The sequence below is a fragment of the Diplotaxodon limnothrissa genome, linkage group LG19 (assembly GCF_057381915.1).
Source record: "Diplotaxodon limnothrissa isolate DT_005_m linkage group LG19, D_limnothrissa_male_GT1.1, whole genome shotgun sequence".
Taxonomy (NCBI): Eukaryota; Metazoa; Chordata; class Actinopteri; order Cichliformes; family Cichlidae; genus Diplotaxodon; species Diplotaxodon limnothrissa.
The window spans coordinates 10,454,316-10,476,799 of NC_140614.1; the positions used below are offsets into that span (position 1 = coordinate 10,454,316).

Sequence of the window (22,484 nt, forward strand, 5' to 3'; positions counted from 1 at the left end):
GCCGAACGTGGTGCGTTAAAAAACAACGTGAGATTTTACGGATCTGGGGCCCGTTCTTCGTACCTCGCTAAGTAAGTTAGCTGGATTTGATTGTTGACGATTTCGCGTGATCCTGGATCGTTCGGTTCCCCGAAGCTCATCCGGGACTTGCTGCCATAGCAACAGAGCCATAAGCGTAAACCTGCTCGGGAGCAGGTTTACTTTATGTAAACAGGATTAGATCGCGGCCACTCAGGTATGTCCGCTTCATTTATACAAAAGCAACAGCGATATTCCACCACTGTTTCACCATAAATAAATAACATCAATGTAACTAAAGATAATGCAGTACTTGATCCTGTTATTGATTTCATACAGATACATACAGGTCATTTCCTAAAAAAGGGAAATGTACTATTAACATTCTATTACATGTATGTGATTATTACAGATGTAATTCATATTTTAGAGTAGCAATTGCAAATTACTTCGTGTAATCAAGCTGAGAGACCACGGCTATAAAAGCGAAGGTGGATTTGGGAAGTCTGTCGCAGCCATGTCCTGTCCGTATACGCGAGCAACCCATTGCGGAAGGTGCAAGATTGATAAGGAGAGTTTTCAGAATTCCGCGTATATTGCGGGACAGACAGGATCCTTTAGCTCAGCGCGACAGTGTGCTCATAGAGAGATATCGATTTTCCCGTGAGGGTATTATTTACTTAACCAACTTGTTGATGAGGGGGTGCAGGACCACCACCTGTCTTTTTTTTGCTCTGCCCTTTTCTTGGTTGCTGTTATGAACAAACAAACAGATTATTTCAGGGTCTCTTTCCAAGAGACGAAAAGCAATATAAGTGATAAATATTACCATTCTGTGGAATATTCTTATATTTCACTTTTACTTGTTCCCATGTTCTAGTGGGTCCTGTTGGGGCTCTAATGTGAAAGGGGATATAATATAACATAATATAATATAATGTAATATAATATTGGATAATATAGTGTAATATAATAAATCTACCCTACCGCCTACTGGTGTTGGCCAGAGGGGCCGATGGCGCCATATGGCAGCCTGGCTTCTGTCAGTCTGCCCCAGGGCAGCTGTGGCTACAACCGTAGCTGCCTCCACCAGTGTGTGAATGTGAGAGTGACTGAATAGTGGCATTGTAAACGCTTTGGGTGCCTTGAAAAGCGCTATATCAATCCAATCCATTATTATTGTTGTTATTATTAAATCACTTACGAGTTTAATTTGTCAGCAACTTTCTGCCAGCCCTCTCTCCTTGCTTTTGCAGCCTTTGCAGTGTTCCCTTGCGTTTTAATTAAACTCTGAAACTCCTGAAATCCCTCACTCAAGAGTTCTTGCTCTGCTGCCGAAAAATACCGAGCGCTCTCCTTCGACATTTTCGCCGACCAATCAGAGGGTTGCCGATCAATGTTTCTACTATCGATGCGTAGCCCCTTTTACGACACCCAGTGATCTCACATTACTTCATCCAGCTGTACTAATCGTCAACAGCAGGTGTGTTCGGAGAACCGGATTAGCGAGCTCACGGTTAGCGCGATGATTTGGTCTTGGATGTGTCATTTGATCTTGGATGTAGTAAGCGACGTACGAAGAACGGGCCCCTGAAGCGTAACCTACATAAACACTGAGCGTTCGTCCTCAACAAACCGACTGGAAAACAACGAGCTGCTGACACGAAGCGACGAGTAAGAAACAGTTTGTGGGTTCGTCCGTTGTCAGGAGAACGGTTTATTGTCCGGCCGCGCTCGTACTCGTGTCAGGATGTCAGGCGGGCAGTTTGAGCTGGGACGACATCAGCGCTCAGCTGCGTGTCTGACGTAAAACGCTATTTTATGATTTCATTGCATATTCAGTACAAGTGTGCGATTTGAGCTATAAGCACGCTGCCAAATGCAGTGATGTGATTGGTCAGATCTGTTTATCTGAAACATCAGAAAAATCGAGCTTGGTTCGTATTTTCCGCACTATAAGGCGCATTGAGACAAACCGCTGTTGCCTTGAGTGTGTAGAGACTGTAGAGACACTTCTACCTGCTGTGAATGTGACTGTAAAGTGCTTTGTGGTCTTTAGGGACTAAGTAAAGCGCTATACAAATACAGACCATTTACCATTTGTTCTCTGTCCAATAACCCACTGTTCAGTTTTGTCCTCTAACTGCGGCCATCGCGCCGTGTTCCCTCAGAAACTCCTCTTGTTCTAGGTCATCTTCTTGCTTCCTCCACTTGCACACCATCGACTCAATAATGCCGAATCGTCTCGCAGCTGCTCTATTTCCATTTTCTACTCTGATTGCTCGGAGTTTAAAATCCGCTTCGTAAGTGTGTCTCTTCGCTGGTGCCATTTTGAAGTCGTCGTACACACACAACACGGTAATGTTGAGTTAAAGCACAGTACGTATTACTCTGCAAGGCTCCTGGCAATGGTAACCGTAACGCTCTGAGAAGTGGCACTACATTTTTATTTATTTATTTTTGACAGATTTTTGAGCATCGTGTAGCCATAAAATCGGTTCGAGGTCAGTAAGCACAAACCAAAACTCATACATAAGGTGCACTGTCGATTTTTGTGAAGATTCAAGGCTTTTACCTACGCCTTATAGTGCGGTAAATACGGTACCATAAATTCGTCCTGCGAACGGCTGCATTAAGAAAAGGTGAGTCTCACCCGGGGGTGCTGACTCCATGTAAACAGGGTGGCTGCTGTCGGCTGATCTATTCAATAGAATAGAATAGAATATCCTTTATTGTCGTTGTACATGTACAACAAAATTATGGGTGCTGCACGCGGCTGTGCAGGAGCAGACAAGAGGAAAGCCCCCAGTGGAGAGTCTGTGTGAGTGACCCGAGTGATGAGGTCACCGTCACAACAAAGCATTGAAGCAAAGACTCGACAGATCGTTGCAGATTAAAACTAATTAGTTTGTTTTTTAAGTTTTCAGATTAAACTTCCTGTTTTCCTTCACCTGTTCGCCCAGGTAATCCTCCAGGTGACCCGTCGTCCTTTCAGAGTCTCGTTCCAGCTGATCTTCTCTCTGTGGTCGGGGCACCGTTACCCAGGCAACCAGTCCTGACCCTGAATGCTGTGAGAGCGGGTTCAATGGTGCTGCAGCCGGCGCCGTCTCCAGGTACTGACACGTGGAGCCTGAACGCTCTCTGGTTGGCTGTGCTTTTATTTAGAAACTCAGATGTTTCTGTTTTGTGTGTAGGCTTGGCCTCAGTCACCCTAAACATTCCCACTCTGACCAGTCAGCAGATCCATCTCACCCCACTGCTCTGCCCACCGGCCAGGCCTCTCGCCGTCACCAACCTGACAGGTAACCAACACTCTCCTCCTCGGTTTTATTTGTCCTCGAGGCCAAACAAACATTCTTGGATATCATTTATACAGCAGGTGCGTCTAATGAGCGGTTGTGCAGGCGCCGCCTGTTCGTATCTGTGAAAGACGGCGTGAAGAGAAGTTCAGTCACGCAGGTTTTAAACACGAGTGTGAAAAATTCACCTTGAATCACTCAGCAACGGCGCTAAGAGGACGATAGCGGCGACCTGTCCAGCAGCTCTGATCTTGCCGTGACGCCGCGTACAGTCCGCAAAGCTTCGCTCCGAATATCTCATAACAGGAAGCAGGACAGCTTACCGTGAACCGCTGCCCTTTGCGCCTAGCTCACACTTTTCTCTCTCTCTCTCTCAGCTCCACCCACATTCACACAGCATTGGTAAGCTCCTCCTCCTTCCGGGTCGGACTCATTAGCATCTGTCAGATGGACAAATTAAACCAAAAAACCCTCCGAGAAATACAAAAACGTTGTTATTGTAACGGCATATGATTGGTTGTTTGGCCGATCAGCTGATCATCTGTTTACTCTTCCAGGCTCCAGCCTCAGCGGGGTGCTGAAACTCATTCAGACCAACACACAACAGCAGGCTCCGCCTCCAACCCATCAGCTGCTCCCTGGTCTTCCGGCTCCTCCTCTAGAGGTCTGCGATGCATCATCTAAGTCCTCAGATCGAATCATACACCAGGACCAGACTCCACCCCTCGGTGAGGTCACACCTGCATCCTGGTCGTATTGCGGCTCTGACAGCCAAACAGAGGAGAGAGAGGCGAAGCCTGAGAGCAGGGGCGAGAACAAGAGCCTGCCGTCGCTCCTCGATGAGTTTGTCTTCCTTAATCAGCAGGTGGAAAAAAACCAGGACGCTGCAGCGGTGGATGGAGCTGACGAGGAAGGACACACCCACAGCCCCTGGATGCTGCAGCTGGACTCAGACTCTGACACAGATGGGGTTGGGCCTAACCTCAATACAGAAACGATGTTGACCACTTCAGGCAGTCCTAAAGGAGGCGTGCTGGCCCCGCCCCCTCTGCTGCAGATGAAGGTGGGCGGAGCCAAAGTGGCAAGCCCAGGCAACAGGGAAAGAGAGGGCACAGTGGCAGGGGGAGAAGAGGGGCAAGGGCACAGGGGCGTGGCCTGGAGGCCGATGCCGAGGCTGGTTCCTCTGGGATTAAGAGGAAACGCCCCCAGCTGACATCACACGCAGAAATAATGATGTCACAGCAGCTGCACCTTCCTGGTTGGGTCCTGATGGGAGTTGGCACATTGGGAGGAAAAAAAGAAAAGCATAGACTGATTGTGGCGCTTCCATGGTAACAATCAGTTATCGTTTGTGGATTACTAAGGATCAATATTCAGGTATTGATTGGTTTGGAACAGGGCGACGGTGTCCTGGTTTTCCGACGCGCTGACCGGAAAAAACGCAGACGCTGCTTCTGAAAAATATGGAAGTGCCTTAAACCTGCGTTCTACCTGACAGCCACCAGGGGGCAACACTGCAGTTCTGTCCTATAGAAGTCTGCAGCACGACGCTGCTCTGACCTCTGACCTCTGTACACGCTTCATGCTGAGTTCATGTATCTCAATCATGTCTTTCAAAATGGAGGATCAGCTGTGGTGTTTTGTTGATTGCTCATTGGCTAATGACTCGTCAGTCACTATGTTATCCAGTGAGTGAGCGGTTTCATGGTCAGACCCGCCCCTCTTCCTCGCAGCCAAGATAGTGGGGATTTCAGTTTTTAAAAATGTCTGTTGAACCTGTCACATCTGTCTTTGAAAGAGTTACTGTAGCATCCTGTTTTCAGTGGCTGCATTCAGAGAAACTTGATGGCGTGCTGAGGAAGAAGCCCTGTCCCCACAGAATGTTCTGATGTTGCGTTCAAATGTCTTCCTGTTTGTATCGGCGCCAGGTGAGCCGAGAGACGCCTTCACAGGTTGCAAGTTCATGTCTGAGAGTGGCGTCCACGTCACAAAGAGAGCGCATTCGGGCTACTCGCCTCCAAACGTTCATACTTTATTCTGAAGGTCCAGCTATTGTTTCCTGCTTTTATTTTTTTATTTAAAGGAACTTTGTGAAAGCGGTCAGTGTCTCACCATGGTGGAATGTTTCAGTTTCTTCATGTTTTGCAGGAAAAACGCAGTCATCACAGGGGACTCACCTGGACTCACCTTTTCTTTTTCTTAATGACTTTTTCTACATGTTTACCTCAGCTGTCCTAACAGCTGGAAGGAAAACAGGTACCAATAAAAGTTAAATATTTGAGTCTGCATCCTACTTTTATTCAACAAAAGGTTTCCCGGTGTGTTTGATGAGTTTCTCACCTGAAACTTTCAAGTTAAAGCTGAGTTTTCTGATTCAGAGTACCTGAACACATCATCCAGCAAACGAGGAAAAATAAATAATCAGTAAAAAAAAAGTTTCTATCCAGATGAGTTGTTTGAGTTTCTGATTTAAAGTGTTTGATTTATTTTGGCTCACCATCGATTTTTATGGCGTCATTACAGGTAAGTTACGGCTAATATAGGAAAAAAAGAAGCTGCGGTTAGTGTCCGGTGCCGCTGAGAGGCGCTTATGCTCTGCGCTAACAGTGAAGACGCGTCATCCGACTTCTGACACGCGACACCGGACGATGACTGTCAAAGTAAAAGCATCGCATCTTAAGAAAAAAACAACTTTCGAAAGAAAAATCTTGTTTCATGTCAATAAAAGTGATCAGTAAATCTTGCTTTTGAGGCATTGCTGTGTTAAATCCGAAGTAATGTCCATGCTAAATGAGCTAATGATAACAGCTGTGATTGGACTGTAGCGTCTAAATTATTTGAGAGAACGTGTTTATTTTGAAAGGTGTGACCGGAAGTGCGGGTGTCGCGTGCGGCATTGACACTAACGGATCGCCGCTCTGATCAGTCCGGTCCCGGTCGTCCCGTTTCCTCGCTGCGGGGGAGGACTACGATGCGGAACCGAACCAGGACCGTGCTCACGGAACACCCGGTCCGGCCCGGCTCTGAAGGCATGGCGGCGCAGAGCAGCCGCTGAGAGCCGCAGCTAGCCGGCGGCTAACGGCGCGATGGCCGCGGACGGAACGATCCGCAGCCGCATCAGGAGCCTGCTGCGCTCCCCGTCCATCAAACTGCGGCGGAGCGGCACCGGCGCGCGGCACAGGCGCGAGCTCAGCGACAAGGTGCGCGCGACTGACACACACACGGAACCTATTGTGTTTCTGCTGGAATCTGGTGGTTTTATTGTTTAATTGTTTCTAACTGATAAATAGAGCTTATTCTAACTGACATTAGCTGTCGTCTGTTTTTATTGAATTTTTTTAAATTGATTGTTTAAAATTCAACATTTTTATTTTCTCATCATTGCTGTTATCGGTGCAAAACACACACCTGAACTGGTCTGTGTGGAAAATAAGGACCCTCCCTGATGACCTTTCCTCTGATGGTCCTCATAAAGACCTTTGACTGGTCCTCATTTTGTTCTCAGATGCCAAACACTGTGCTAAACAGGCTCTCTGTTTCTGCAGATGTCCTCACGTTGTTCTCACTGTATGGAGCAGTCTTTGGTTCAAAGTGCCTCCTCCTCCTCCTCCTTTGTAAATATGGTCCTTGCTGTCTGAAAGCATTTTTGTGCACCAAACCATCCTGAATCACAAGATTTGTGCTGTAGACTTGTGCGGACGCTCACATTGTGAGAACCTGTCTGTCCCGTCCAGCTGGTCTATCACCTGCGGGCCCCTTCATCTGTTAGCAGCTTCACTTCCCACAATCCTTTGTGTGCCTGCTGATTTACTGGGACACGCCCCACCTGTTCTGGTCATGTTGTGGGAACGCATACTTGTTCACACAACTGCATTGTGGGGACTTTGCCGTTTGTCCCCATTGAAATGGAGAGCAGAGACTCAGCAGTGAGGCTGTTTGTGCTCCTTGGAGACGATCTTTGTTATGGGGACATTGCAGCCCAGTTTGGGCTTCACATTAGAATCATGTCGTGTTAATGCAGTGGTGTCCAGGCTGAGCTCAGCGGCCCTTTCAGAGGCTTATTAGTGTCAGCAGTAAAGTTTACTGGATGGATACACGCACATCCATGGCGTTTAATGGAAGACTAAAAGTTTCTGAGCACAGGCAGGAGTGAGAAGCAGTTGTAGATAAACTGAAATTACACATTAAAACAATATGAGCTCAAACCGAAAGACCGTGGCACCTTTGAGCCACTCGGATGCGAGCCTTTCCTGTCGGCAAGCTCGTCACGTCTCTGACGACTGACGCAGCGTCTCACTGTTCCTGAGTAGTTTCTCCTGAATCGCCATTCAGAGGCAAAGAAAATCACTTGCTACTTGCCCGGCGAGCGGCGTCCTGCAGACTCGCCTGATGATTCATCCTCGTGGTTTCTTTTAATCTGATTGGACGGTTTGGAGGAAAGCGTTCGTGCTGAGCTGAGAGGGCCAAAAACTGTGAAATCATGAATAGAGTTTGGTGCAGGGGGAGGGGAGTCATGTGAGGAGGACACACACACACACACACACACACTCTCTCTCTCTCTCTGTGCTGTTAGTTTAGCATCTGGCCGCTCAGCAGTCAGACTGAGCAGCAGGACATTTTCTGGCAGCATGGAGGCAGAAGTAAGTGTGTGTGTGTGTGTGAGAGAGAGAGAGAGAGACTCGGTCTCTGTGCGTTGACGCTGGCGCTCCTCTCTGACCTCTGACCTGCCTAATTTCAGTCTGTCAGTGATCAGTGATCTGATCAATAATCCGATCACTGAAGGCTCTCTGCAGAGCAGTGCTGCTTTTGTTGTGAACAGAAACAGCTTTGTGTGTGTCCCAAAGCATCATGTGAGCTGTAGTGTTTAAATCAGCAGGTGGGGCCTGCCGCTCGCGGCGCTGTCACTCCTGTGAAAGAAAGATCAACACGAACACATTCGCAGGAGTTAACCTGTCACGTTCTGGCCTTTGCCCTTCAGGTGACCTTGGAGAAGGTTCTGGGAATCACAGCACCGGGGAACCGAGCGCTGGCCTGTGACCCCCGGAGTGGACTGGTGGCGTATCCAGCAGGGTGAGAGAGCACTGAGGGCTAATGGGAAAACAGTGACTTTAGTTATGCCAAATTTGGGTTTTTTTCTGTCACAGCTGATGATGATGAAATGATATGATGATGGTAGTCATGGCGATGGCTGACCTGACGAAGATGAGGTCATATACAATAGAAAAGAATAGAATAGCGCTTTAAGCCCTCGGAGAGGTCCCCTCAGGAAAACTGTTCACGTGTGTTTTTTTTACCGGGTTGATGTCGTCCATCCTCCACCCCTCCTGCCACTCCTCCACGTCTCTCCGAGTTGTACAGTTGGCTGCCTCGAGGTACAAAGGAAGAGGCTCCTGCTCCTGAGGAGGAGGAGGAGCCAGCCTGATCAGGCTGTTAGGCTGTTCCTCCAGCTGGTGTTACTGGTGTGTTTCAAATGACTCCTTCATAATAAATACAAGCATCACACTGCTTATTCTTATTGCGTATTTATGAACGTTTATCAAACATGATGTAAAAATCTACATTTGAAAATATTCAGTCAGCCATCAAAAACAAATGTGACTGAAAATAACACGACAGCTGAGAAAAGCAGATGCACTTCGTTTCCGTTGTTCCTGCTCCAGGTGCAGGAGTCACGTTTATGAGTGACGGATGGTGCTGCCTCTGCCTCCTGGCCCCGGATAAACGGAAGAAGATGGATGTTATTATCTATCTGTCTTACTCAGGAAGCCTACAGTGGCTGAGTCTCAGGGACTAAACTCCTTCAGCTCATTTTTGTAGCACGATTTTATTTCATAAACATATTTATTCACGAAGATTAAGGATGCAGGAATTCCCGTCATTTAAACACAGGCGCAAACACTGAAGCCTAGACCGGAGTCATTTTCCAAAATTCATCAACAGTGCTGCACGCCACCAACAACTCCACATTTAGTACCTGCCTGCAGCTCCACAGGACTCCGCCCAGCAGCACCTGTCATAAACTCTTCATGTTCTGTGTCATGATTTACTTTTCCTGCCACATGTGCCACAAACCACCTCGGCTGCTTACGATCACATATTATCAAATGTCAGTCAGCTCAGGTGAGCCGTGGCGCATCTATGCAGCCTTATGTTGCATATCATTGTGACAGGTGGAAGAAGTATTTTTCACAATAAATAAGTTACTTTATGCTGTGTTCCTCTTAACGATTAAATTCAAATTCACCCCAAATTACTAAAATGCTGATATTTCAATAAGAGCATCGATTCTAGAACGTAAATATCTGACATCGTCCATGATGTTCAGCAGCATGAGTCCAGCTTCTCCAGCCCGGACTCCTGTTTGGATGTACTGCCCTGTGGTGCAGCAGTGCTGCCACCCAGACTGGAGCTGCCGCCCAGACTGGATGTCCTGGTCTCTGTGAGGCAGCTGCCAGTCCGGGTCACCGGGCAGGGTCCAGGAGGAGGATCCTGACTGTGCTGCTTTCTTATCGAGGTGAAACAGGTGGAGGATAGCATCCTCGACTCCAACATTTGCCCGATAGCCAAATTCTTGGGGTGGGCATGCTTAACCTGCGCCCCGAGGACGATCCACTGCACAGGAAGTGTGTGATAACAGGAAGAGGCCTGATGCTGCAGCATCAGCTAGGCTCTGAGTCGTTACCACGGCGTGAGCAGACACACAGAAGAAACAGTCAGTTTGAGATGATCCAGATGATCCTCAGGTGAAACGATCCACTAGCGCAGTGAGGTCATTAACACACGTTTAACAGCTGCTGAGACACGAACAGACTAAAGGAGGCGGTCAGTGTGAGGGGAGAGCTCTGAAAACACTTTTATCATCATCATCATCATTATTGCTTGTTGTTATAGATGGCAGATCTTAGAAGCAGACACAGCGTTCACACTGAAACGAGCTCACATGTTTATCTGCACTCAGTAAACTGCAGTAAGGTTAACGTGTTCATCCAGATCCTTCTCAGGGGGGTGGAGCCTATCCCAGAAACAACAGTCTCAGCATGTGATTGGATAGTGGGAAGTCTCATCTCAATCTGTGACTTAGCCGATGACATGCACACTAACTCATTTTAGGATTTAGACGTATGTCTGAAACCACGATCAGAAGACCTCGGCAGACGGCGATGAGCCTGTACAAGTGGGTGGAGCTGAGCAGCGGCGACGCCGTGTGAAACAAAACAGACGCATTTTAGTCACAAAAGAACCCAGAAAAACTTCCTTTATGAGAACAATCACAGGTCAGAGGTCACGGTGCTCTGTGAGTCGGAGTCCAGAGGAATGATGGGAATGTCACCGGGGGTCTGGGAAGGCGTCCAGTTTCCAGGATTTTATGCTGTGCAATCAGCCGCAGGCACGGGAGGAGGGGCTGCTGATTGGTCCATTTGTGTGGAGCTGCGCTTTCAGGTCACGGCTGACGAAGCGCCGTTTAAACACAGTGACAGGAAGTGGGTCAGTGCAGCGGCGGCGTGAATATGGGTTAATGTGAGGGAGTGCATGAAGGCCGGCGGCACTACAGAAGAAGAACACGCAGTTTGATTCTCTGCATCCACAGTACTGTGTTACTGCAGCTTGTACTGCGTTACTGCAGCTTGTACTGTGTTACTCCAGCTTGTACTGTGTTACTGCAGCTTGTACTGTGTTACTGCAGAATGTACTGCGTTACTGTAGCTTGTACTGCGTTACTGCAGAATGTACTGTGTTACTGCAGAATGTACTGTGTTACTGCAGAATGTACTGTGTTACTGCAGAATGTACTGCTTTACTGCAGAATGTACTGCGTTATTGCAGAATATACTGCGTTACTGCAGCTTGTACTGTGTTACTGCAGAATGTACTGTGTTACTGCAGAATGTACTGTGTTACTGCAGAATGTACTGCGTTACTGCAGAAATTACTGCGTTACTGCAGCTTGTACTGCGTTACTGCAGCTTGTACTGCATTACTGCAGCTTGTACTGTGTTACTGCAGAAATTACTGCATTACTGCAGAATGTACTGCGTTACTGCTCGCCCACGTACGTCTACTGATTAAACCCAGTTGCTTGGTGCTGTGTGTGGGCGTGGCCACGCTGCCACGGCTAACAGCTACACAGCTAACGAGTACACGAAGGCTAAAAAATGTCCATCAGCATCTCCCGTGAACCTCCTACATGTTTCCATGACGATAAACTAAATAAACGCTCTCTGCCGCATCAAGCGCTGCCACCATCAGGCCACACTGAGAACTGCAGCAGCTTCACTGAGGTTTAACTGTCTTTATGTCCTCCTCTATCTGTGAAGGAGGCGCAGTCGACTCTGTGTGTGTGTGTGTGTGTGTGTGTGTGTGTGTGTGTGTGTGTGTGTGTGTGTGTGTGTGTGTGTGTGTGCGCGTGTGTGTGTGTGTGTGTGTGTGAGAGGAAGACTGTAACTGGCTGCTGATTCAGCGGCTTCCAGACGAACAGTCAGCAGCACGACATGTTTATCTGCACACACACACACACACACACACACACACACACACACACACACACACACACACACACACACACACACACACACACTCACTAGCAGGTCCGGATCCGCCTCAGCAACAAAGCTGTTTTGCTTTGATGAACTGATCCGACCAATAAGGCGTCAGCGGGTAGTTGTTCGTGGCTGCTCCTTTAATCTGCTGCAGGCTTCACAGCTGATCTCACACACACACAGACTCACACACAGACAGACACATGTATAATCCCTGTGTGTGTGTGAGTCATCTAGCTGTGTGTGTGTGTGAGCTCTCCTGGCTCTGTGTTACAGCTCACTCGTTGATCTCAGGTCTGTTTCAGAGCAGCCGTCTGCACGTGCTCATTGGCTCTCTGTGGGTTCCACAGTGACTCTACCTGCCGCTGACGTCCGCTGCACCCTGGTGACCTCTTCAGGGTCAAGTTTAGGTGAACATGGAGCTTTTTATAAACACGGGTGACGTGTTTGGAAGCATGAGGTCCTGATGGGGTCTCTGTGGATCTGCTGGATGAAGGCTGAGCTCGGACGCACACAGTCACCAAACAGACGCACATTAGAGCTGCTCTGTTTTACAGGGGAGGTCAGGCAGGTCCACACTGCCTTCGTGTCCTGTGGGAGAATTGAGTGCTCTGCAGTGTGACTGCAGGTGTGTGACCCACATCCATGAGTTTCATTTACAGAGTGTGTGTGTGAACGCTAAGGGTGGTGTGTGCGTGAGGGCGTGTTTATGGATGTCAAGTCTGCACAGCAGGTCTGACCGCCATCTTTAAACCTTCTCTGAAGCCATGCTGACACAGTCCTGTGTGTGAGCTGTGGGCAACCGCTCCCACACAGGTACCATCCAATCGGAAGAAGAGCTGTTCACATGTGAGCTCTTCACACAGGTGTGCCCTGAACACAAACCGCACAGACAAAAGTGTTTTCAGTGAACGCAGACAGAAGCTCAGACGGCTGACAGAGGGGGCGTGAGTGAGGGGAGGAGAATCAAACCTGCTGTTGCAGGTAACCGTGCACGGTAAAATTGATGCTTCTGAGTAACCACAGGTGCAGGGGGGGGGGCACTGAGTCTCATTTATTTAACATGAACATAAAGAGAACCATGGCGGGGGGGTTGACATAAACAATGGTCTGAGATAGTCACAGGGAGGAAACACCTGCACAGGTGTCTCAGGACTTGTACCGCCCACTTACTGCAGCACGCTGACCATCTCTGTTCATCAGCTGACAGGAAACAAAGCTGTTTACAGCAGGTGTGGTTTCCATGGCTACCTGTTCACAGGTTGTAGTAGTCTCCTCAGGATCATTGGCTGTATCCCAATTCAGGGTCTGCAGCCTCAACGGTCCTCAAGGGCCGCGTACTCAAAGACCGCTGAGGCCGGAAGTGCGAGGCTTGTGAAATGGGACGGTCTAGCCTCCGTCGCGCTGCCCAGGTTGCCTAGCAACCATGATAGCTGGAAACGTGTGGTTGACAGAAATGAACGAGAACACATTTTGTTCGTTTGTTTGTTTCTACGTGAGCTTTGTGTGATTTAATAAGTATCTGAGACTGAGACCACAAGACTGTAAATCATGATTGTTGGGCTTCATTTCTGTACTGAACAGTCATTTAAGATTAGCTAGTACATAACAATTAGCTGATGTCGTTCATGAGACTAAAGTCAGTGTAAATATGAGATGGCCAATATTATAGTTATTATATTAAATCATTATTAGTTATTACAGCAGTGAGTTTGAACTCTGTGTCAAATACTGAGCTTCAGTAAAGATTTAAGTTGCAGTTATTTATATTTCCTGTCACCTTAAATCTTCACTCAAAGACACTCAAGTATCTTTGACAGTGTATCTATAGATGTATTATATATATAAGAGACAAATGTCGTTCCTTCAGTATGCTGGCATTACTAAATTTGGCTCAATGCTTACATACATGTGTAAAAAGGAAATGTACGAGCTGTGATAACTGTGTCTGATAGAATGAAGAGTAGACTGATGTATGAAATATTCCTTTATTGGGTGAGAAAATCAGACCATGTCATAACTGCTTTAAGTCATACAGAATAGATATCAGAGCCTTAAACAGGCTGACTTCTGCTAAATGGGTCAAACTGGGCAGAAAGTCTACAAACACATAACATCCTTACAGAATATGATGTAACACTATAGATCAACTTAGCTCAGAATATATAAAGCATATAAACAATTACAGCAATATGATGCAACACACACAGCAGTGCTACTAATCCAAAATACTCAAAGCTTCATAGAACTGAAACAAACATTTATTTTTAGCTCCATTCTGCTGCTGATACATACTTTAGGTTTCTGAACATTAAACTTGTTGCTGCCTTTCATAGTGTGTAACTTGAAGGCCCTGAGTACTTTCTCCCACACTGAAAACACTGGAATGATAAAATTATTTGAACATTACCTAATAAGACTGATTCAGGACAGACAATTAGTTATTCTAAACTTTCCTAGCAGTCCTTCACAAACAGGGAACAGTCTGTCTATGCTCTCCATCTGTCAGCTGCTGCTGGCTCTTCCTCCTCCTCTTCCTCACACACTGCTGAGTTTGTCCTGGTGGATCAATAGGGGTGCAAAGCCTCACAGATGATGTGCAGCAGTGGGTCCCTCAGTCTGTCCTCACTCTGGACACTTGCAGTTGTCACACATGGAAATCAAATGTGTGATAAGCTGCAGGATTCAAACACAAGTGTAACTTATAAACACATGTTCATACTTTTATTCCACAATCAGAGAGAAAGAAACAGAGAGAGAGTGCAGGACAGACAGACAGGTGACAGTCTCAGGTGTATACACTGCTACACAACAGCACCAGAGAAGGAGGATTTAGTGTTTGTGTCATTATGAGTGCTAAACAAGAAGAGTTCCCAGATGGTACAGTAGACACATGTGTGACTGCTGTGATTAAAGCATCTTTCTTTCAGCTTAACGAGTGAACCGTCAGCTCGTTCAAACACACGTTAAAGTCCGTTTGGCTCGACACCACCGAACAGAGGCAGCAATATAACATAGCTAACATTAACAGTGCAGTGAATCCTGCTTGTGCCGTGATATTCAGGACTGCAAACCGAGCAGCATCACTGACTTTCAGCTTGTTGTGTTTGTGGATATATGACTGACTTTAATTATCCACATTCTCTGTAAGATTAAGGTCGACTATTGTATTATTATATTTTAATAGCTTTAAAAGCAAGTAAAAGCTGAACGTACAACCATCACTAATGGCAAATAACTTTGCCGACATGTGGCCAACAGTAATGCTTTAATGTTCCTCATTATTAAACATTTTCACATAAATAAGTGACATAATATTCACTACTTACTTTTGAAAGTTTACTCTTCGGCTGCTCCGCTTCTGCCGTCTGCGGCAAAATTATCCACACCGACTGCCGCGCTATGAATTGTGGGATATATGGGACCGCGAAGTCTACGCCGCCACATCCTTAAAATTCAGGGAAATGAAGGACGCATTTGAGGGCCGCATTTCGAGCAGCCTTTGAATTGGGACAGCTTTCGGCGCGCCACTGTGCCTTAAACCCTGGATTGGGATGCAGCCATAAACTGCTTATTGTTTCAGGGTTTTTAATCTCCCAGAATGCTCTGCTCCTTCTTCTTCTTGGTGAATTTTGCTTTAGAAACAGAATCGACGTGGGATTGTTGCTTGTGCCTGACTCCGTCTGCAGCTTCCTGCTAACGCTTGAAGTGGGGAAACTTGGGAGGTTTTTACTTTGAAAACCTGGCATTGCTGAGCATCCTGTTTATTTTATAAAATTAAGTCTGACCTTTTGTTTTGCAAAATTCACATATTTAAGGCATGTTGGTAACAGCCAATAGCTAACTGAAAGCTTTTATTTTGAAACTGTGAGATTTTCCTCCATCTCCAAAAGTTGATTCTGTTCATCTGGATGTTTTCAGTGGGAGAAACGTTTCGTCACTCATCCAGGTGACTTCTTCAGTCTCAGCTGACTGCAGGTTTCCACAATCTTATAAACAGGACATTTGCATAATGACATTGTTCCTTCAGTGGGCTGGTTTCAATAGTTCATCCTATTGCCCCATCCTCGGGCAATCTGGTCATTAAGTCTGATGTCACTAGCCGTGTCTTGGCCTAAACTCCGCTGCAGGTCCATATATCAAACGATCACTATGGCAGTGGTCCCCAACCTTTTTTGCGCCACGGACCGGTTTATGCCCGACAATATTTTCACGGACCGGCCTTTAAGGTGTCGCGGATAAATACAACAAAATAAAACTAGTACCGGTACCGAAAAAAAGAAGATTTATTCATAACACACGTGAAAAGACCAAGGAAAGCCGAGTAAACGATAAAAATGATAACAAAATAACGCTGAAAACCGATAAAAACCCTGAAAACTCTACATTTCACACCTGAGCCTCAACTCTCGCAGCCCGGTACCAAACAACTCACAGACCGGTACCGGTCCGAGGCCCGGGGGTTGGGGACTGCTGCACTATGGTATTATGAGAGTTGAAAAACTGTCTAAAGTCTTTCATCTTTAATAAAATGATCAGCGTTCTGCTCTACCAGGTGTAACAATTGAGTTTAACATCCAGGCATCAATGAAAACGGAATTTATGACATTTAACGGAGTTAGAAGTTAGCAGGAAGTTAGCTCACTAGCTTCTATCTAACTACAATATAGCATGTCCTGACTGCGGGGTTTTGGAAACAAATTCAAACGTACAGCTCTGTTATCACTTCCAACATAAATGAAGACAGAAAACTAAACAGCAGTGACGTTTGTAGGGTTACTGAAGTTAGGCTAGCTGGTATATAATGATGTGCTACGTGACCGCTAGCGACACAGCTATGTTAGCATAATATAAACAAGCTAACTTTTTTTCCACTCGATAAAAGTTAACGTGAGTGTTCTCGGTGGTCAGGAACAAATGTAATCGCATGGCAGGATGCTGTAAAAGGGACCAAACTTCAGCCAGGAGAACAACTGAGAAAATCCATCCACAATACGAGGTTAGTCATTCATATACTGCTGCATGGGCTGGGCTGTAGTTACATCCTAAGGTTTTAAAAACTGAGCTTAAATAAATGATTAGCGGTAATAAAAGCCGAGGGAGGTCAACGGTGATCACTGACTGTTTTAGGAGCTTTTTGAGATTAAATAGAAGAAAATACATAACATTAAACATGTTAACAACACAAAAGCCATATTAAACGCAGACTACTTTAGGCCCGGAAGTAGGATTCGTCACGTCATCACTTAACAATCGGATTGAAGGAAAACCGTCCCAGGTCTTTTATTTTGGAAACCAGACAACTTTCTCTGCCTTCCTGTTAGGGCTGCCACGATTAGTCGACTAGTCACGACTAATTTAATAGTCGACGCATCGTTTGAAGCTTTGTAAGAACCTGAAAGACGCAGGAATAAGTAGTATGATTTAAGAGTGTAATAACGGACTGAAACAGAAGATGGCAGCACTGCATGTACAAGGATGCCAGCTGCCGTTAAACCCCGAAGAAGAAGAAGAAGCTGTGTCCCAGAATTCATAGCGCAGCCCAGCTCAGTTTCCAACAATGGCGGCAGCTAATTAGTTTTAATATTACTCTTATTATTCTTTCTGGGTCACAAAATAAACGTTTAACATATTTTCAGGCGAGAATGTAGCTGTGTAAACCTCAAATATCTGCTCAATTTGTCAAGACACCACATATTTTCAAAAGCGCTCCGATGTTTTCGGAGACGTCTGTTACCCACTAGCTCGATAGCTAGCCGGGGGCAAGGCTCACTAGAGCCATGAGAACACCGGACTCCCAGCAAATCGTTTTCAAACCCACCGCCGTCTTTCACTATTCAGGTTAAACATGATATATAAGTCACTTAGATAACTTAAAAATGTTATTGTTTGGCTTTATTTAGTATTTTATTTGTTCCTGAGTAAATCGGTTTGGCTGAGATTAAAGTTATAGTTTTTACACAGCTGAATAAACAGCTGATTATCAGAAGTGTGAGATGCTCCAGAATTTACTCCGGTGTCCTGTTATACTTTAGATAGCAAGGAGTTTATTAAACTTCACCGAAACAATCTGCAAATTTCATTAAAATTTAATAAACTATCATCTTGTCTTTATTTTTAGTTAGCACAGACCTTAAACACTTAAAGCTGTAAGCTAATAATAGTTATATAAGAGCAGATGCTGCTGGTGCAATAAGCTGTACGTTTTACATCCAATGAATGATGATCTGATTAGTCGACTAATTGCAAAAATAATCGGTGACTAGTCGACTATCAAAATAATCGTTTGTGGCAGCCCTACTTCCTGTGAATGAGTGTTTTGATCATGTTACCTGGCCGTGTCATTGCAGGTGTGTGGTCGTGCTGCTGAATCCACGGAAGAACAAACAGCATCACATCTTCAACAGCTCCAGGTAAGACTCCAGCAGCCAATCAGATCACACTTCTTGTCTGCTTCTGTAAGGAAAACATGGAATAAAGACCGTTTCCTGTTACAGGAAGGCAATCACGACGCTGGCATTTTCGCCGGACGGGAAGTATGTGGTCACAGGAGAGGTAAGCATGCCACGACAGCGCTCAGGTGTTCACCTGGTGCCTCAGGTGAGAGATGATGCTTATTTTTTTCCTTCTTGTCTTCCACAGAGTGGTCACATGCCGGCGGTCCGGGTCTGGGAGGTATCAGAGTGCATTCAGGTGTGCGAGCTGCAGGAACATAAATATGGCATTGCGTGCGTGGCGTTCTCTCCAAATGGGAAGTACATTGTCAGCGTGGGCTACCAGCACGACATGGTGGTCAACGTATGGAACTGGAAGGTGACGGAGGCGTGGCCGAGTGCACCTGAGAGATGCCACCTGAGAAAAGGTCTTCGTGCTCACCTGCTGCTGTCTGTCCGTTTCAGAAAAACGTAGTCGTGGCGTCCAATAAGGTGTCCAGCAAAGTGACCGCCGTCTCCTTCTCGGATGACAGCTCCTACTTCGTTACCGCTGGAAACCGACACGTCAAGTTCTGGTACCTGGACCACGCCAAGACCTGCAAGGTTCCCGCGTGACCGCCCACCTAAAGATTGATTGGCTGGGACTTCCTGTGCGGTTACTGATGGTTTCTGTGTCTGCAGGTGAACGCCACCGTGCCCTTGCTCGGGCGCTCGGGACTGCTCGGCGAGCTGAGGAATAACTTCTTCAGTGATGTGGCGTGTGGGCGGGGCAGACAAGCCGCCTCCACCTTCTGCATCACCTCCTCCGGCCTGCTGTGCGAGTTCAACGACCGGCGGCTCCTCGACAAGTGGGTGGAGTTAAGGGTGAGTGCGTGCGGCCTGATAGCAGGCGTCTACACAGTGGTCGCGTGATGTCACTGTTTCTGCTCTAATGCTCTGCTTCCTCCTCTGCTTCCTGCGCAGAGGGTCGACTCTGTCGCCGTAAGTCCTCGTCCCACCTCAGCCCGCCGCGAATACATCCCACACACACACGCCGCCACCAAACGTGTTTACGTTGTTTCATTTCAAACTCTGCCCTTCACCACAGCTCCTCCCACCACAGCAGCTGACTGTGTGACATCATTATTAATCACAATGTTCATTTGCTATCGATCCTCTCTGACACGGCGCCGTGGCGGCTGAATGGCGAGGAGCGATTTTTACAGCAGTAAAACGTTTCTGGTGACAAAGATCAGACACACCCACTCCCTTCATCTCACCCTCATTGGTCAATTTCAAACGAGGTCCACGTTTAACTACCTCATGGCTGTAACATCACCACACCCACTCTGGCACGTTACCCTCTCCATCGCAGCACCGTCCTGCACTGCAGTAGTATCAGCACTTTAGCGTTAGTACTGCAGTATTACTGCATTCTGTCACAGCTCAGGTGGAGGTGCGTGTACTTACCTGTCCGTGTGTCCTCAGACGTCTCAGGCCACCTGTCTGTGTGTCACTGATGACTTCATCTTCTGTGGCTGCTCCGATGGGACGGTTCGAGCCTTCAGCCCCGCCAACCTGCACTTCCTGTGCACCCTGCCCCGGCCACACTGCCTTGGCGTTGATGTCGCCAGTATGGTGGAAGCCAGGTAACACACACCTGTACCTTATTTTACTACAGCTTACTGTAGTCGGTATGTAGCCCCACTATAGTGCACGTTAGCCCGTAGTAGTCGTCACTGAGAATGCCGTCGCCATGTTTAGCTGACAAACACGTGTCAGAGGTCACATGGCGCCAGTCTGCACATCTTTGTTTAAACACAGAACAGGAAACCTGGTTTTTACTTAGAGCTCAGCTGATCGTGGAAACAGTTTCCATGGAAACCGCAGCTCTCATTGTTCTTCCTCTTTGTCTTCGTCAGTCAGCTGTTCTCCTGCAGGCCGGAGTCTCGTTACCCAGACACCGTGGCAGTGACCTACGACCCCGCCAATCGCTGGCTGTCATGTGTCTACAACGACCACAGCGTTTATGTTTGGGACATCCGCGATCTCCGTGACCCCCGCAAGGCGGGAAAACTTTACTCCGCCCTCTATCACTCATCCTGTGTGTGGAGCCTGGAGGTCAGTGTGCTGGTTTTACTGATGTAATGGGGCCTTGCTCATACATTGAAACCGTGGGGGCGTAACAGTGTGTCATCGATGTCTGTGTTTGTGAGGATATTTTGTGTGGTTAAACCTGTTGTTACTGACCTTGGTTTTAAGTTGGACAGTGATTTTAAATTGGACAACCAAATCAGAGCAGTGGTGAAGTCCAGTTTTTATCATTTAAGGCGACTGGCAAGAGTAAAATCTTTTCTTTCGAGGCAGCACCTTGAAACAGTGATCCATGCTTTCATTTCTTCTCGCCTGGACGACTGTAACTCACTTTATGTGGGGGTCAGTCAGTCGTTGCTCTCACGTCTGCAGCTGGTTCAAAATGCGGCTGCACGAATCCTAACAGGAACTCGAAAAAGAGAGCATATAACCCCCGTGCTAGCCTCTCTGCACTGGCTGCCTGTGTCTTTTAGAGTTCATTTTAAAATTCTTATGTTTGTTTTTAAATGCCTTCGCAGTCTTGCCCCGCCCTACCTATTTGAGCTTCTTCATCCCCACACACCCTGTCGGTCTCTCAGGTCAGCTGACCAGCTGCTCCTGGAGGTACCGAGATCCAGGAGGAAGCTCAGAGGGGGCGGGGCCTTCTCTATTGTGGCTCCAAAATTATGGAATAATTTGCCCTTGCACGTTAGAGAGGCCCCTTCACTGTCCACTTTTAAATCACGTCTTAAAACCCACTTTTATTCCTTGGCTTTTAACCTCAGTGAGACTTAGTTTCTCTTTTAATTGAAGTAGTTATTTAATTAATGATTTCACTCTTCTTTTATTTGGTTTTTACTTATATCTCATGTAATTTTATTTTACAGTTCCAATGTACAGCACTTTGTGTCAGCTGTGGTTGTTTTAAAGTGCTTTATAAATAAAGTTGATGATGATGATGGTTCTCAGACCGTCAGCAGCTCAGACTCGGCTACTCGTTGTGTAGTTTTGTGTTCATACTGCCAAACAAAGCTAACGAGTGTGCTACGTCACAAACAGAGCACAGCCTGGCCTCGGTCACGCCCTCCCGACAGGTTAAAGTTTATAGACGTGTGTCGTGAAGCTCAGCGTCTGAGGGGAAACGGGTACAGGTGTATTTTACTCTCCAACCACACTCTGAGCTCTGTGAGTAAATCATCCACCAGGCGGGGATTACTCTGCCTCCAGCTGTGCCGCCTCCACCCAACAGCAGGACCCAGAGTTTGGACAGTAATCCAAACTCTGGATTACTGTGCGTACAAAGTCTGCTAACCTGTGTCTCACCTGTAACTGTTGTGCAGATGTACCCCGAGGGTGGAGGAGAAAAAGGAGGAGGTGGTAAAACGTGCCTTCCCCGCGGCTCCTTCCTGTCCTGCTCCTCAGATAACACCATCCGACTGTGGAGCATTGACGGGCACAGCGCCCTCCACAGGAACATCCTGAGCAACGTAGGACAGCACGCACCTGCACATCGTACACCTACACCTGTGCTACACTGACCTATGGCCTCTGTCCCCGCAGGACCTGCAGAAGGTCGTGTACGTGGACGACAACGTAACTGGCCTCCTGGACACGGAGAGCGTCAGCATTGCTGCGGGTACGGAGAAGGCGGGGTCATCGGTGACAGAGGGGCAGCAGGTGGACCAGAGCAGAGCGGGCATTAGGACCCTGAGAGTCAGCCCCGATGGACATCACCTGGCCTCTGGAGATCGCACAGGGATCCTCAGGTGAGTGGAGGTGGGCAGGTCGCCACGGAAAAGGTGCGTGTGCGTTGGTGTGACGTTGGTGTGACGTCGGTGTGTTTTAGGATCCACGACCTAGACGGCATGGAGGAAATTCTGAACGTTCAGGCTCACGACTCCGACATCCTCTGCCTCGAGTTCTCCAAACCGGACACAGGTGAGAAACCATCCCAGACCAGTGCGGGAACACAACGCAGCGCTGGAAACAGTTCAGTTTTTGAAGACAGTTTAAATATATCCTAAAGAAAAGATATAAATACTTTAAAGATATTTTCACTCTGTGAAACTAACGCTGTGCTATAAACCCAACATCCGTTTTTATTCCCTGATGGAAAACTAAAATATTCCATCACCGCTCTTATT

General features: G+C 47.1%; 2 protein-coding genes across 2 annotated transcripts in view; both read left to right on the forward strand.

Moving 5' to 3' along the window:
- The window catches only part of mgaa (MAX dimerization protein MGA a), a 31,705-nt gene extending 25,975 nt beyond the window's left edge, over nt 1-5,730 (forward strand). Inside the window, exons 24-26 of the mRNA XM_085342418.1 lie at nt 2,982-3,131; nt 3,213-3,320; nt 3,875-5,730. Of these exons, the coding sequence (XP_085198544.1) occupies nt 2,982-3,131; nt 3,213-3,320; nt 3,875-4,530 (914 nt within the window). The 3' untranslated portion in view covers nt 4,531-5,730. The remainder of the gene's footprint in view (nt 1-2,981; nt 3,132-3,212; nt 3,321-3,874) is intronic.
- Nucleotides 5,731-6,391: 661 nt separating this feature from the next.
- The window catches only part of mapkbp1 (mitogen-activated protein kinase binding protein 1), a 31,166-nt gene continuing 15,073 nt past the window's right edge, over nt 6,392-22,484 (forward strand). The window contains exons 1-13 of the mRNA XM_085379216.1: nt 6,392-6,517; nt 8,296-8,387; nt 18,205-18,267; nt 18,352-18,409; nt 18,497-18,667; nt 18,754-18,891; nt 18,970-19,152; nt 19,252-19,269; nt 19,756-19,916; nt 20,190-20,388; nt 21,681-21,827; nt 21,901-22,106; nt 22,187-22,278. Coding sequence (XP_085235342.1) covers nt 6,404-6,517; nt 8,296-8,387; nt 18,205-18,267; nt 18,352-18,409; nt 18,497-18,667; nt 18,754-18,891; nt 18,970-19,152; nt 19,252-19,269; nt 19,756-19,916; nt 20,190-20,388; nt 21,681-21,827; nt 21,901-22,106; nt 22,187-22,278 — 1,642 coding nt within the window. The 5' untranslated portion in view covers nt 6,392-6,403. The remainder of the gene's footprint in view (nt 6,518-8,295; nt 8,388-18,204; nt 18,268-18,351; nt 18,410-18,496; nt 18,668-18,753; nt 18,892-18,969; nt 19,153-19,251; nt 19,270-19,755; nt 19,917-20,189; nt 20,389-21,680; nt 21,828-21,900; nt 22,107-22,186; nt 22,279-22,484) is intronic.